Source organism: Struthio camelus, chromosome 2 (genome assembly GCF_040807025.1).
Source record: "Struthio camelus isolate bStrCam1 chromosome 2, bStrCam1.hap1, whole genome shotgun sequence".
Lineage (NCBI taxonomy): Eukaryota > Metazoa > Chordata > Aves > Struthioniformes > Struthionidae > Struthio > Struthio camelus.
In genome coordinates this window covers 28,699,983-28,714,548 of record NC_090943.1, presented here as the reverse complement: position 1 = coordinate 28,714,548, position 14,566 = coordinate 28,699,983, and the positions used below count along the sequence as shown (strand labels likewise).

The 14,566-nt window shown below is 37.9% G+C and overlaps 1 protein-coding gene across 13 annotated transcripts in view; it reads right to left on the bottom strand.

Moving 5' to 3' along the window:
• The window catches only part of PPP1R9A (protein phosphatase 1 regulatory subunit 9A), a 160,682-nt gene that overhangs the window by 23,381 nt on the left and 122,735 nt on the right, over positions 1-14,566 (bottom strand). For all 13 annotated transcript variants that reach the window (XM_068934881.1, XM_068934891.1, XM_068934887.1 and 10 more), the window contains exons 8-11: positions 12,537-12,590; positions 9,929-10,158; positions 8,453-8,549; positions 8,158-8,329 (exon numbers count right to left, since the gene is read on the bottom strand). In XM_068934881.1, coding sequence (XP_068790982.1) covers positions 8,158-8,329; positions 8,453-8,549; positions 9,929-10,158; positions 12,537-12,590 — 553 coding nt within the window. The remainder of the gene's footprint in view (positions 1-8,157; positions 8,330-8,452; positions 8,550-9,928; positions 10,159-12,536; positions 12,591-14,566) is intronic.

The following is a 14,566-nucleotide window of genomic DNA, read 5'->3' as shown; positions in this document are numbered from 1 at the left end:
CCCTGTATATGCTCAAGCTACAGAGAATTCTCATCACAGCATACAGAATAAGGAACAGATAAGTAGCATAAAGTAAAGTAATCCTTATCTCAATGCTCTCTAAAAGACATCATCTAACATCAGTTTAGACTCAGTGGGCCAATTTGCTTGTTCCCAACTTTTAAGTCACCTGAAGAGGACGGATTGGACTGGCATTTTTTTCCCCACTGCTGCCCCACTAAGCATTTCCCCTGCAGCTTCACCAGCTTTGCAGGCTTCTGGTCATGTTACAAAGGAAAAGGAATATCTACAGCAATCCTCAAGCTGCTCTACATGTTATCATTCCCAGAATAGTTTAAAAATTTAAAGAATGTAACTTGTAACTTTTGTCCCCCCAAATAACCTCATACAATACACGTGACTAATAAAGAAGCCAGCGTCTGTAAGTAGCAGACAAAGAGTGATACAGTGAGTGTCTAAATAATCAGATAATCATTTGCAACTGGATTGACTTGTGGGCAGCCTGTCACAGGATTATGAAACAAGTGTTAAACTCATTCCTTCGGGCCTACAGTGGAGCAGCTTGATTGCTCTATCATATTATCCCTCTCAGGAGGAGAAAGTAGAAAGGAATCCCAGTCCTTCTCTGGATATTGAGGGCATCTGGTGTTCAAAGTTATGCACAATACAAATAAGGTGCTCCAACTGTTTGCCCCAGGCCTTCTGCAAGTAAAAGCATCTTTTTATTGGTACCTGGCAATCTCATTTGTTCCTTCTTCCTTTCCTGCATTGTCCTCAGAACCATTATCTCCTCCTTTTGTAGATCCTTGGTTTTTTTTATTCAGAGTACCTTCAAATTCCTAAAACTTTTTAAGTAAAACACCTCTGTCAAAACCAACCATCATGGTCCCTACTACAAACAGAATATTAGGATTGACCTAATACCAATACAGTCTTGCCTCATTTGCACTCAGATCACATCACAGGACACTCTGTTAAGCACCTTTCCTTAGCAGGAATCTAAAGGAAGCAATCATTACTGTGACTATCAATACCAGCTGCAGTTGTCTGGTTTCAACTTCCCAATAGGAACATGTTCTGACAAAACAATTAGCAAGGTAATATTACAGTTTTGAAGAAAGAACCTGAGAGACCTGAAATAAAATTTCACTGCAACAAACTGTTAGTGATGTTACATTAAGTTTAACATGATAGTGAAAATGAACTGAAACTAATCCACCCAGGAGGTCCATGAAAGGCACCCTGAACCACAGCGGTTCAAGAGGGTTAATGGGAAGGCCATGTGCTGTATCCGTACAGGACAGCAGGGGACTCCACGTTCTACGTGATTAACCAGAAGAATGACTGCGCTGTGCAGCAGCACACAGACCACGAGATCTGCCCCTATGCTGATCCAGTAGCTCAAAAGCCCTCTGAAAGGTTTGCAGCAACAGTTGCAACAATTATCCCTCCAAGAAATAATGAAGGAGGAGCTCTGTGAAAGGAGCTCTGTGAAAGCTGGGAGATGTACTCTACTACCAACGTCTTAACTCTTTGTAAGTTGGTGTACTTTCTGAACGTTTGGAATTTGTGCAGGAGATGATGTATTCTACTACAGACAATTCAAAAGATCAAAGTGAAAAAAACACAAGACTGCATTATTTTCATAAACCATGAAAAAAGAGCCAGACCCTGCCACTCACACTTAATCTCTGTTGTCTTTGCACATATGCTTTTCTGCTACAAAAATCAAGAAAACCTTTCTGCTAGGTTTTGAAGAAAAGGCCATTTTAGATCTTTCCCCTTGCATCTACTGCCCAAACACCCTTATGCGATGCATGAAAATTGGAGAAACATTTCATATAAAAACTGGAACAATGAAACAATCTTATTTGCCCAGTTTCAAAGCTGTTCTATTCAAGAATGTCTTGTGAGCCGAGTATACTAGGCATATATGACTTTCCTCTGCAAAGGAAGCTACCTTAACTGCAGTTTTCTCAAGCTGCTTTCCTCTTGAATGAAATCTGAATATTTCAGTAAACTTAACATTTTACAAAGATGCAATAAGCAAAATACATTTTAAAAGGCGTTTTCTCATTTTATGCCAGATAAGGAACAGATTCTTTATAGTTTCTTTTTCTTTTTTTTTTTTTTTTGCAATCATTAAAGTACAAACTAAAGGAATCAATCAGTATCCATTAGACTAATATACTTGTCTGAGTACTGCATTCAAACACACGCTATAATTAAATGCACTCTTCTAATACAAACAGACACTAAAAAAGTGGTATTTCTGTCTGAAATGAGGTCTAGATATGAAGTTCTAGAACAAAGCTCAGATATTATGCATAGAGATATGGTATTTATTAAAGTATAGAGTGTAAGAAAGATACAAATAAAATATAATGTAGAAATCTCATATACACCACAAGGGACAAATCTTGAGACATGTATTGTCTCTAGAGTCACTTGACTCAGATGTGCACACTTAAGACTTGGTAAAGCCTGAATGAGATCTAAATAAGCACCTCAGCATCTGACCCACAACAAATTATTCAAGCTTTTCAGTGGATCTTTTCACTTCCTGTATTGGCTTCCACTGCGCTAATCCTATGAAAATGTCAAGTTATATTCTAGCCAGGAATGCTGTAGGCTGATCACGAAGAGGACGCTCACCTCATGGATAATATCATCCTACCTCTGTTCTAACAGGGCAAGAGAGAAATTCTGGTAACCCCTCAGAGAAACTGCAAAAAGTTTTACGGCGCGTGACCTGTACAGAATGAACCAGAACGTGGACTGACTCTACTGCTTCAAATCAGAAATTAGAAGCTGATTGTTTTATAGACATTTTTCCTTAAAAAAACGATAAATGGAGACATCTTAGTCTCAGTGAAGCCAATGGAAAAATTCCCATCAACTTCACCAAAGTGGAAAAAAATTCCCATTGCTTTCCATAGCATCCTGATTCTCTTAGAGAGTATGATTCCACCAAGGGCGGAAATAACTCAATGACTTATTGCCACTGCCAAACAGGACAGATCTTGCTCTCCCTTCTGCTGCCACAAAACCTGGCTCTGTCCTCCCTCCCAGGATTTGCATTGCAGTTCTTCTGCAGACTGATTTGAGTGATTAACCCAGTAGAAACCATCCTGTTTTAGTTTGGCACTCCAACCTCTTTCCTTCCTAGGTCAGTCTTCTGCCGTCCTCTGAATCAAATGAGTTCACAGAAGTGTATGGTAAGTGCTCGAACAGTGCAAGGTATACAGGGAGGGACTGTGCGGAGTCTCTCCATTTCAGCATTACTGAGCTGCTAGATCAGCTCAAACTCTTGAAATCTCAGTCACAGATTGAGTTAGCATGCCATGAAATAACTGAAGGGTAAGACAGGGCTTCAAACTCATTTTTATTTTTGCAGATGGATGTTCTCTTCTTCTAGTACCACAAGACTTCCAGCAACATGTTTTGCTTTCCTTCTTTGCTTAAGGGTTAAAGTCTATATACAGATGACACTACAAAATCATTACCATTGTCTGACTTGTAATTACACTCCCACTGTCAGTATTCAATAAGATAACTGCACATTGTCATGACTTCCACTGCTTGTATTTATTCTTTCAAGCGCATACACTTCCATATATCCGTTCCTTTTACAGCTCAAATTATGCAAGCTTTGGACACAGTACTGCAAGCACTCACTCACATGAGTGGTCATACTGGTCCTGTCAAAGCAAGCAACTCTGACATGGTGCAGGTCCCTCATCTTGGGTCAGCCTGCTGTCAAAAAGAGCTGAAGAAGCATCGGTAGGGGCTCCCCCTCCTTTCTCTTCAAAGCAGCGTTTAAGCTGGGCTCTCATCCTTGGTCCCTGCCAAGCTGCACTGCAGCCCTGCCTCTGCTTGGCCATGTACCCTGCTAACCAGGACCTGCGGACTGATTTCCCAGCTCAACCTCAGACCAGCCTTGCTACAGGGGACTTGCCTGGTGACCACGGAACTGGCTGTGGCTGACGCTGGCAACCATCACAAACCTGACCTGCAGACTCATTTCCCTGCTTGACCTCGGACCTGGTCGGTCACTATGAGCTCGGCAGATGATCTGGACACTCAGCTGACCCTCGTTTCCATCGCCAGACCTGCCCTGCTTGCTGCGCTTCGGCAGAGGGGGATTGGGCCCTTGCTGGTGAAGTGTCTGCCCCTGCCGGCCATGGTGCAACCCTCAGGTCCCCACTTCCTTTTCCACACAGGGCAGCTGACACAAACCTGCTCCCTGACACAAACCCAAAGCATCCCTCTGGATATCTTCCAGCCCACTGGGGAGCCTGATAGATAGCTCACATAAAACTTCTAACAGGTTAAATTTTGCTCACAGAGACAATTTAATTAGGCTTTCTTTCAGCAGGCCTAGAAACTCTTCACTCTGAAGACCTTCTGTCTGAATTATTTCAGTACCACTATGGAACAGGAAACAGCTCGTCTATTCTCCCCCTGTCTTTTCATTATACACTAATAGATTTCAAAATCTCCCTCTGTGAAGTGATGCATTCCTGGATATCCCAAGACACTCACACAAGGCCTAATAATCAAAATGGCTTGACTGGGCATCTGCACAGAGGTAAGCAAATATTATCTAACTCAGCGTAAACTCTGAAATGTTTAGATTGCAAGACACTGAATACTTACAGCTCATCTATAAAGAGTTTGATTCTCTGTTTTGGATGCACTGCCACAGTTCATGACCATTAAAACAGAAAGCTACAGTGCATTTTTTCTCTTTTTCTGGAATCTCAGAATAAATCAAATACTTGTAATAGAAACACAACTCTCAGGCTTCTAGCATTCTAAGACAAAACAAAGACAGAATTTGGTGGCCTTACTGATTCTGATTTTCTCTTTGTAACTTCCACTGATGTCACTGGAAGCCTATCAATAGGAGATTATGTTGCAATAGCACTGAGGAGCCAGGTAGTCTGACACAATGTTAAACAGTGCCAGGCCACCTATGGAGGCAGGGACAGCTAAGCTTGCATGTATGTGTCAGTCAAGTCACAGCCATTAGTTATTCCCAAACCTACTACCACGTAAGAATATAATAAACACCTCAATTCACACTGAGGCAAAAAACATATTTAGTATTATTTTAATTAACAGGATATACAAAAAATATATTTTTACATATCCTAATTTTTTGTGAAGACACACACCTGCCAACTATGGAGTAAAAATTATAGGATGTGGATCCTATAAGCAGTCCCATCCCACAAACCTAATACTGAGGCACAATGAAAAGTGTGTTACTCTTAGAATAAAAACTGAAAAAGAGACCAGAAGAGATGCTCGTGCGAACGTCACAGAGACTGCACTGTACACTGCACATTGTGGAAATCTGCTCACTTTCCAAAGGCATCAGGAGGATTTCCCCCCTGCCCTTCACAGACCCTTCTGTAAACATGCACAGGCTCATTAGTAAATACATGTATTACTAGTCAGTGGTAAATCCTCTTCTTAAAAGGTTTACGCAAGAATGATGACAGACAGATAAGCTCTTTCTCTGAACACCAAGCATCACTACATTACAGCCTCATACAAACTTCAGAGACCGTGATGTGGAATTTACTGACAAAAGAATAGAGTCAAAGCATATTACGTGTTGGGGATCTCTTTATTTTAAAAAGGAGCTTTTATTTTTCTCTTGTTGACAATGCAAGTTCAATCTGGAATCAATATTTAACGATGCTTTTTCTGCTTTAACGATGCTTTTTCTGCTTTCAAGATGTTATTGATGTTTATGTAGAAAAGCTATTCATTCTTCTATCAAATATTTGTGTTTAGATGCTTAAACTTGAACATTTAAATTCACAGGAAGCATATTCTAACTCTTCAGAAGTACTGCATACTGGGCAGCATTTTTCCAGCGGAATTTCTCAATGAAGAAAGGAAATTCTTTCAATATCAATTGAAAAAAAAATAATCTGAAAGTACTGTCACCTTGAGTTTTAATACTTTACAAAGAAAGTTCTTGATTTTTTTTATATTTAGAAATCCCCTTCCAATTATACCACAAAAAAAAGGTCAAATCAGAATGAAATGTTGTAGTCTTATTTGAAGACAATGTTTCAGTGAATCCCAAAAAGGACACATGGTAGAGATGTCTTAGAATGGATTTCAGCTCCTTATTCTCGGTTGTGTGTTAACACGGTTAAGACAGTAAATATCATTTTTGTCAGGCAGGTAAACAAAACACACTTCCCTTTCCTGACGCAAACTACTGCAATCACTTCTATTAACAGTGTTGCTAAATTTTAAACATTTTTGTAACATTTATTGAGTCTCTACAGCAGAAATGCAGACTTTCTTGCCATCATGAGCGCTCCTCTAAACTTCAGAGACTTCAGTAGAATAAACACTTGGTAGAAAGAAACAGCTCTGTGGAGATCTGTGAAAACTAATTCCACAAGGTCTGCATATCACACAGATACATGTTCAGCAGGACAAGCTCTTTTTTATGTACACGTTATGTTAAAAAAATGTAATTCATATTGATTTGTTTGAAGAGCAACATTTAGCTTAGGTCCACAAATGAAATAACTGTTAAAATATCAATTTTAATAAAACATCTCTGCCTGCTAGCAATCAATTTATCTGGTAATGTAATGTATAATTCTACACTAGAGAAATAAATAATATTACAGTTTACTGCAAATGAAAATCTGTATAGAAACAGTCTGGTGCTCCCTTGTCATAAGCCCAATACCTGATTTCACAGAATGTCACTAAATATGCAATAATGAAATCACCCTTTCTACGCAAACCAAGCAAAGGTTACAGTCACCCTGCTGACAGGATCTATCCAAACCTCACAAATTTTATTTTCACCTACTTATCCTATGGCATAGGAACTTACTTGTAGAGTTTACCACCCCTATAAAATTGTACACGATTCTTCTTTGAAATAGCAGTTCCTATTCAATCTCACCCCATTTCGCATATGGGTCTCCTTACTTACATAATCATATAGATAAACACTATTAACAAACTTCACTTTTTTAGGCTTGCTGAATTTTAGAGGAAGAACCTATGAAATTGTAGGGAAGGTATACAACTAGAGCGTGAAATAGGATTTTTCATAAACGTGAAGTAAACCACAGGACGTAGCAGTTTAGATGATAGGCTAGTGGGAAAAAACTGAACCAACTTTGTCTTAGTGATTGTTATTTTCACTGCCACGATGCAACCACCAGCAATGAATATCTGTATTTAACACACTTCTCACTACAAATTACAAAAAAAAGTTCACTAGAGAAATAAGCACCATGGAGAAGAGCAAAAGCACATTCAAGCATATGGCTTGAATAAAAAGTATTTACATTTCATGATGTTCTTCAAAGCTATAAAACAAAACCATGAAAACAGCAACTGAGACTTTAAAAGTGTATCTCAAAGGTCTGCCAGTCCATTGTACTTCACTACCATGGTTAACAGGTGTGTTCAGATATGTCCATATAATTTTATAATTCAGTTGCCTATGCAATTTCCTCTATTTATTCACGTAGTTCATTCATGTTATTTACTACTAGTAGTATGCAGAGAAAGAGTAAGACACGTGCTCTCATGTACAATAGCATGCATATGCATGTACGCGCACACCAGTACAGAGTTTTCTACGTAGGTACCTTGATAGGTCCATTGCAGATATATACAAGTAACTTCTTTCTCTTAATATATCTAAGAGATCCATTCAAAATGGGAGATTTAACATTGTTTTTCTCACTGTGGTAATCCTATTCTTGTTTGATCTTTGGTGCTTGGGTAATTAAGGACAGATGTAGGAACACAGGAGAAAACAGTTTTCTCCTACTTCATTAACATAACAGAAGCATTGAATTAAACCTAAATGTTGACAGCATCCCACTGAAAATTCATTTAAGAAATCAAGAATGATCTTTGCTTTATTAACAGGTATTAGTCACTTCCATTCATTAAAGGATATAACATTGCACAGCTATCCTGGGACTCTATATTGTCATTATTTGGTATACCACTGCTACCGCTGCCATGAGATCCTGAACTTTGGAAAAATAACAGGATCCCTGTATGGTCCATTGTTTTCTTTACATCTTAAACTACAACCATACTATTAACACATACATTAACAGGAATTATGGGTTGGTTCAAACAAACCTTGACTTAAGCCATCCAGACAGGACACTTGCTTAGTATCTTGATTTTCCACTGGATCTCCTCTAGAAACTTCTCCAAAAGACGTCTGCCTTTCAAAAATGTTGTTGTTATTATTAACCTGGCTCCCGTTTTGCTTCAATAGCCTGAAAACTTCTGCTTCCAAGTCTCGTATCTGAAAGAAGTATAACCCATTATTACCCGCAGCATACACACAAACATCTGTAAAACCTGTTTTTTTCCAGATTATCAGACAGAATTATCTCATTCTTCAAGCGTTCGAGTAGATACTACTCACACGAGTTTGCAAGCCTTGAACCTCTGCCAGATGTGCTTTCTCCAAATCTTCTATTTTCTTTCGTTCAGCTTCCTGGCGTTTGATGAAGTCAAGTTCTCTTAGGGAAAAGACATATTTGCTGACATCAGATCAACCAGAGTCAAACAGAAAATAAAATGTTCTGATATATTATATCTTAAAATGTGCATCAGAAAATTATTTAGTTAACATGTATTACTACCAACCTGATAATGAGTATTAAACTGTGAATAGGACAAAAACCGAAACAGTTACTTATCAGTCTAAGTGAATGCACTATAAACATAGTAAGGGGAACGTAGCTGAAAAAGGAAAAATTCTCAGTTGCTCTAACTGATAATAAGAACTGTTAAACCGAACTCAATTTTTCATAATTTGAATTTACAATGGAAGCAACAGTAGCTCAGTTCATGCTGAGTTCTGCTGTGGGAGATGGGATGGAATCTCTGTTTTATAGGAATATGACCACACACTTTCATTGAAAGGACAGACATAATTTTCTAGTAAGTTATAAAGAAATCTGTTGGGTGGTTTTAGGAGGCTGAGGTAGTCAAAAATGATTCACTAGATCTTTTACTAATACAAATTAGAATAGCAGGCTTATTCTAACTAGGGATATTCCTTTTATTTTGAAAATCTGAGAGGTTTGTGATACAAAGCATATGAGATGTCAGCTACTTCTGTAACAGTCATGAAATTCCAAGATGGGTAATGACATTTTGACTATCTAAAATCTTCGCATCTTTTTTAATGGAATGGGATAGTCACTTCCCAGTTGTCACTTGACATTGCTGTATGTTTTGAAGAAATGAGTTTTCTCCTCTAAATGACTGTATTTCAGTAGTAATTGAAAAAAACACTACAAAAGAAATTTTGGGGAATGGAAGCTGTTATAGAAACGTAAGATGTTCTTATTCTTGCTAGCCATCAGGGAGAGGGGACCACATGAAACAGAGGAGGCCAGGTAATCATCAATTAGCTCAACTTAGCTCAAACATTCTTGGCATCTATGAGAAGAAAAAAAATAAAATGCAAAAGTGTAACAGCACAGTTTGCTTTTTTGTGTTGCATTAGTACACAGCAGGAGTGAATCCAGCTGACACAACATCACTACAAATTGATGCTAGCATTTCTAATCAAATCCTTTACTACAATTACTCTTGGTTGTTTGCAATCACATTTACCGATCTAGTAATTCCGAAATAGTCTAACCTGGAATACTACAGATTATTTCTTCATTTAGTTACAGTATTATTTTTCAACAATGTTTTTCAACTACTACTTGAACAATGCTCACATTTTTCCCTAATAAAGAACCTAGAGGTTCTCATGTTAAAAGTGAAAAATATTGTCTACCTTACAAGCCTTTAAAAGTGGGTTTCATATTTCAAAATATATCACACGTATGTTTCCTATCTGGCCACTAATTCATTCGTTGAGCTTGGAGTAGCTGCTTACTTTTGCTGAAAATCCTTGATTAATTTCTTTGCCTTGTTATATTTCTTCTCCAGAGCCTGATACTGGCTTTGCGTCTCCTTGAGGTGCTCATTCACAGTGTGACACAACGTTTGTGCCTCAATCCAGTAACTCTCTAATTTCATCATCCTTTCCTTATTCTCCTCAATGTTCTGCTGGAGTTGGGTCTTCTCCACTTCCCACCTCACTTTCTCATTCTCAGCAGCCTGCAGCTGCACAAAATAGTAGAGACGCCTGTCAGTTAAGGGTGAAAAATACAGCTTAATAGTTCGGGGTGAAGTCAAATAACATGAACAATGAAAACCAGTGAATTAATAACTACAAAAATAATGTGCTAGTAATGAAAAGAGGATTCAAAGACAAGGAGAATAGGCTGATATGTATGTTATTCTTCCTCAAAAAATGAGGCAGAACCTTGGCTCTGTTTTCCAGTGCAGCTTCTAAGCTTCTCAGGGATATACTAGCATGCTTTAAACATTTTAACAGTGGACTGTTTAGGCAAACTGCTGGGTTAATCAGTCATCACCAGGAAGGTATTTTGCTCCATGGATCTGGCCCAGGTGTCAGAAAACATTCATACACTTTCATAAACTGAGATTTTTTTTTAGTTTTTGGGAATCTGTTCCAGTTTCTCTATTTGATTTAAGATCAACAATTTAGAAAACCAAAGGAAAAAAGCCAACTTCATCCAATCTAGTTTTGTTTCCCAAAATTAGAAACTATTTTGAACTCTTACAATGCCTATTTTCATGTCATAATCTTTCTTAATCTAGAAAGCCAAACAAAAGAGGTTGGGAGAACAATGCAAAATTTAACATCAAGTTTTAACCTAGAGTCATTTCTTCATTTAAGAAGTGAGAGTTTTACATCCAACACTGCAACTGTTCTAGAACTATTAGGAGGACAAAGAGAATCTCTTTAAGTGTATTACTCTTGTTTTGTTTAAACTTGCTTACCAAGTTGCAAGTAGCTAACATTAAAAGTAGCTACTATTAAAAAAACATGCCCTTGCTGTTGTAGGTTTCTGCCCTTTCAGGTGCTGATTCTGCCAAACACATCAGCACTGCTGAACTTTATGACCAGCGTAGTTCCACTAACGGTTCCACTATTCTGCACCAATGAAGTCAATCGACCTTTTCCATGGGGCTTCAGAGAAGTCTGAATTTTACTACTGATTTTAAAGCAATCCTTAGCTCCTTTGTTAAGTTCCTCATACTTTCCCACTGAAGCTAGCTGCAGGTTTGAACGTTTGGCTGGACATACTGTATATTTCAGTTCCCAGAATTTACAAAAGGAAACCATGCTTTACCCATCCGTGTTTACTTACCAACACTATTTAACTTGCTCTAGGCCATTTCTGCTGGTATCAGGAAGGATGCATGTGCAAAAAGAGTAACCTGTTCGTAGTTTTAGTGGTAATTTGCCTACACCAGCCACATTTTCTTTGGCTCTATTCAAAACACCAGGTAAAGAACTCCAGCATAAAAAGGTACAATAACCCTAATCTTGCAAATGGATTTGCACAGCTGAACGTTTACACCCACACATCATTGCCATGAAGTCAATGGGGATCAGCACAACCCCAATGGTTTACCCATGCAGCTCCGACTGCTAGACTGGAACCAGAAACTAGAAGGGAGAAAAGATTTCTGACTTTATAAGCTGAAGGAGTACCACAGAAATTGTCATTACAGAAAATAGTTGCATTATGAATTTGTTTTTAACAATAATTTATGAGGATTTGATAATCACTAAGCAAAATATATGGTGAGTGCAAATGGTTGCTAGAAAGAAATATTCATCCAAATCCTTTTCTGAAGTAACAATTTCTCTGTCTTCCTTTTATTTCCTTCTGTAAATTGCTCAAACTCAAAGAGAAGGATGTTATTATAAAACCTAGTATTACTCAACAACTGAATTATCAGCTGAACTTCCCATAAAGGTTATTCTACTATAAAAAGTACAATTTCCTTTTATTGCTATAGTAAATTCAATCTAATATCTAGCAACCAATTTTGAGATGTTTTCCATTAAACTGGCAAGCTTTTTCCTTTCTGGAGTATCTTTTAAAGAGAACAATAACAATAGGAACAATTCTTCTTTTCCTGTACAGAAAAAATAGTTTCTACTAAATACCTTTAAATAAATTAGTTTTTAAAATGAGAAAAATGCCCCCAAAAAGGAAACTAACATAAACAGGATGCCTTAACATCACTATCAATTAGAAAGCTACTCATACAGATGCAAATATTCAATCAAAACATAATTCTACAAATGAAGAAAAGGCATTAGGAATCGTAAAACTAGAAATCTGCCATTTAGTCATTATATCATCCTTTAAAATGTAAGCTTAATTTAAGCTATACAAGTTGGCAGCTTCTCTTAGTAACAGCAATTAAGATTTTACTGAAACTTTGAATAGAGGATATATACCAAGATAAGATTTAGCTGAGCCACTGTGTTTCTTAAACCGTCTTTAATAAGGACGTTGACTTTTCCACCCACATAAAGATACATGTCTTCAGATCTGATTTTGTATGAGGAAGAGAGGAAAAAAACCAGTGTGTATTAACTGCATATTGATCCTTACCTTCGTCTTCAGCTTCTGAATTTCAGCTTCTGTAACTGCATGTTTGATTTGTAACTGAAATTGAAAATATAAAATAAACAAGTGAAGTCACAGGGAGTACTCCAGTATTTTTAAAGCCTGTGTTGCAAGTTGAATACCTTATTACACAGCAGAAGGCCTTGAAGAGTGCTGCAGTGCAGTAGATTGTAAATTAAAATGTCTAGCTTGCAAAATGACTCAGTCTGTGCAACCTAATTAAAGATAGGATGCCGCCCAACCACTCATAATTTCAAATCAGAACATCCAATCTGTTTAGCAAAACCAAATGTCTTACGCCAAAAAAAAAAGAAAAGAAAAAAATGAAAAAAAAAAGATGCTATTCTGCTGGGCTTTGCTCTCTGATGTGAATATGAAATAGGTCCAAGTGCTGCTAGAAAGTCCTACTGCATTGATTAAAACAAGCATCTTACAAAAGAGCAAATACAGAAATAAGTGATTTGACAATTCAAGAAGTCAGGAAAACCTTGAAGGGAAGATTCCACGAGTTTACTGCATGCAAGAAGAAAGTTAAAATTGATGCTATTCCTATCAGCCTTTAGCTTGAATTATTCTATTCAAGCTAGGTAATCTCAAGTGAGAGCAGTTACACTGGGAAACTGTAAAAAACAGGAAACAGCATTCAAGCACACAAAAGGACTGCAAGTAGATTAACAGCTGATGCATTGTGCTTAAAGTTATATTTACATTACCAAGCCCTGTGCCACAATAAGAGTGGATCTGTACAGTGAAACAGTCGGTACTGAGGACCCGACATCCACATAGATACATTTTTGCAGGAGGGGGGAGGTCTTTTGGACTAACCTAGATTAGTCTGATCCTGTGTAGTGAATGCCCTTCAGCTGTCTGAGTGTATTGGCACCCTCCTGAAACACCTTTGAGGGCAGTTTCACCTCAAAGGATTACAGTTTGCCTGCTCTGAGAATGCTCTGAAGTACAAATTGAAGCACAGCTTCAAAATGCTCATGTAGATGTGACCCAAAATAGGTTTGCACTTGACTCCCTTCTGCTTTACTATTTAAAGCTGTTAGCTGTTAGGACAAACTTACGGACAGGCCAAAATCTTAAATCTAAAGCACTGTTTAATCTGAATCAGAGGCCTGTGTGTGTTGGATAACGAGCGAGGGCCAGGGTAAAACCTGATTTACAGTTTGAGCTAACGCTGCAGTGAAGATAAAGCCTTAGTCTATTATTTATGAATACCAGGAATAGTTACGGAAAAGCATGTTTTACATGACGGTTACTTCTCTTACCAGGGTGACTGAAGCCTTTGAGAAGCGTGTATGTTGAGCTAATGCAGTGCATGGGGGAATTATACTGAATCAGAAATTATCATCCCTGGTAAAGCAATGGCTACTTTCTTTAACACCAGGCTTTTAGTTAAAAAAAAAAAAAAAGAAAAAAGAAAAGAAAAGAAAAAAGAAAAATATAAACAACTCAGAAGAGAAGCACTTTCTTTGGAGGAATAGTTTTAATAATAGGCGCTATCACAGCAGTGATCGGTACAAGTATCCTTGAAAAAGTGCTGAGCTGATTCTCAATTCCATTTTCCATTTCACAGGACCTCTTGGACCCATGTCTTGCAACTGCACAAAAAAATATATACTGTTAGATAATACTCTTTGGTTTGCAGATCAACCTAACTGCCCTTGTTAACTGACCTAGTGAATAATCCTAGTCCCTCTTGGTGGGAAATTACTCAACTTATGCTGGAAGGAATGAGGTACTCATACAAACAGTTCCACCTGAGGGATACTCTCCTTTCCACTGCTCATTTGTTGGTTACCGTCTCCAGATGAGACTCAGAAACTGACTGTGAGCACTTCTAATCCACACAGTCTTCAGCAGGTACTTTTGACTTTGCACTGAAAAGTACTACAAATATTCTTGTGCCCAGTAAGAGCAGATATCAGATCTCCTTTTAAGTGAAAACAGTAGCTGGCTATACAGCTTGCAGAAGCACGTGGAATGTGGAGGCACATCTGGCATACTAG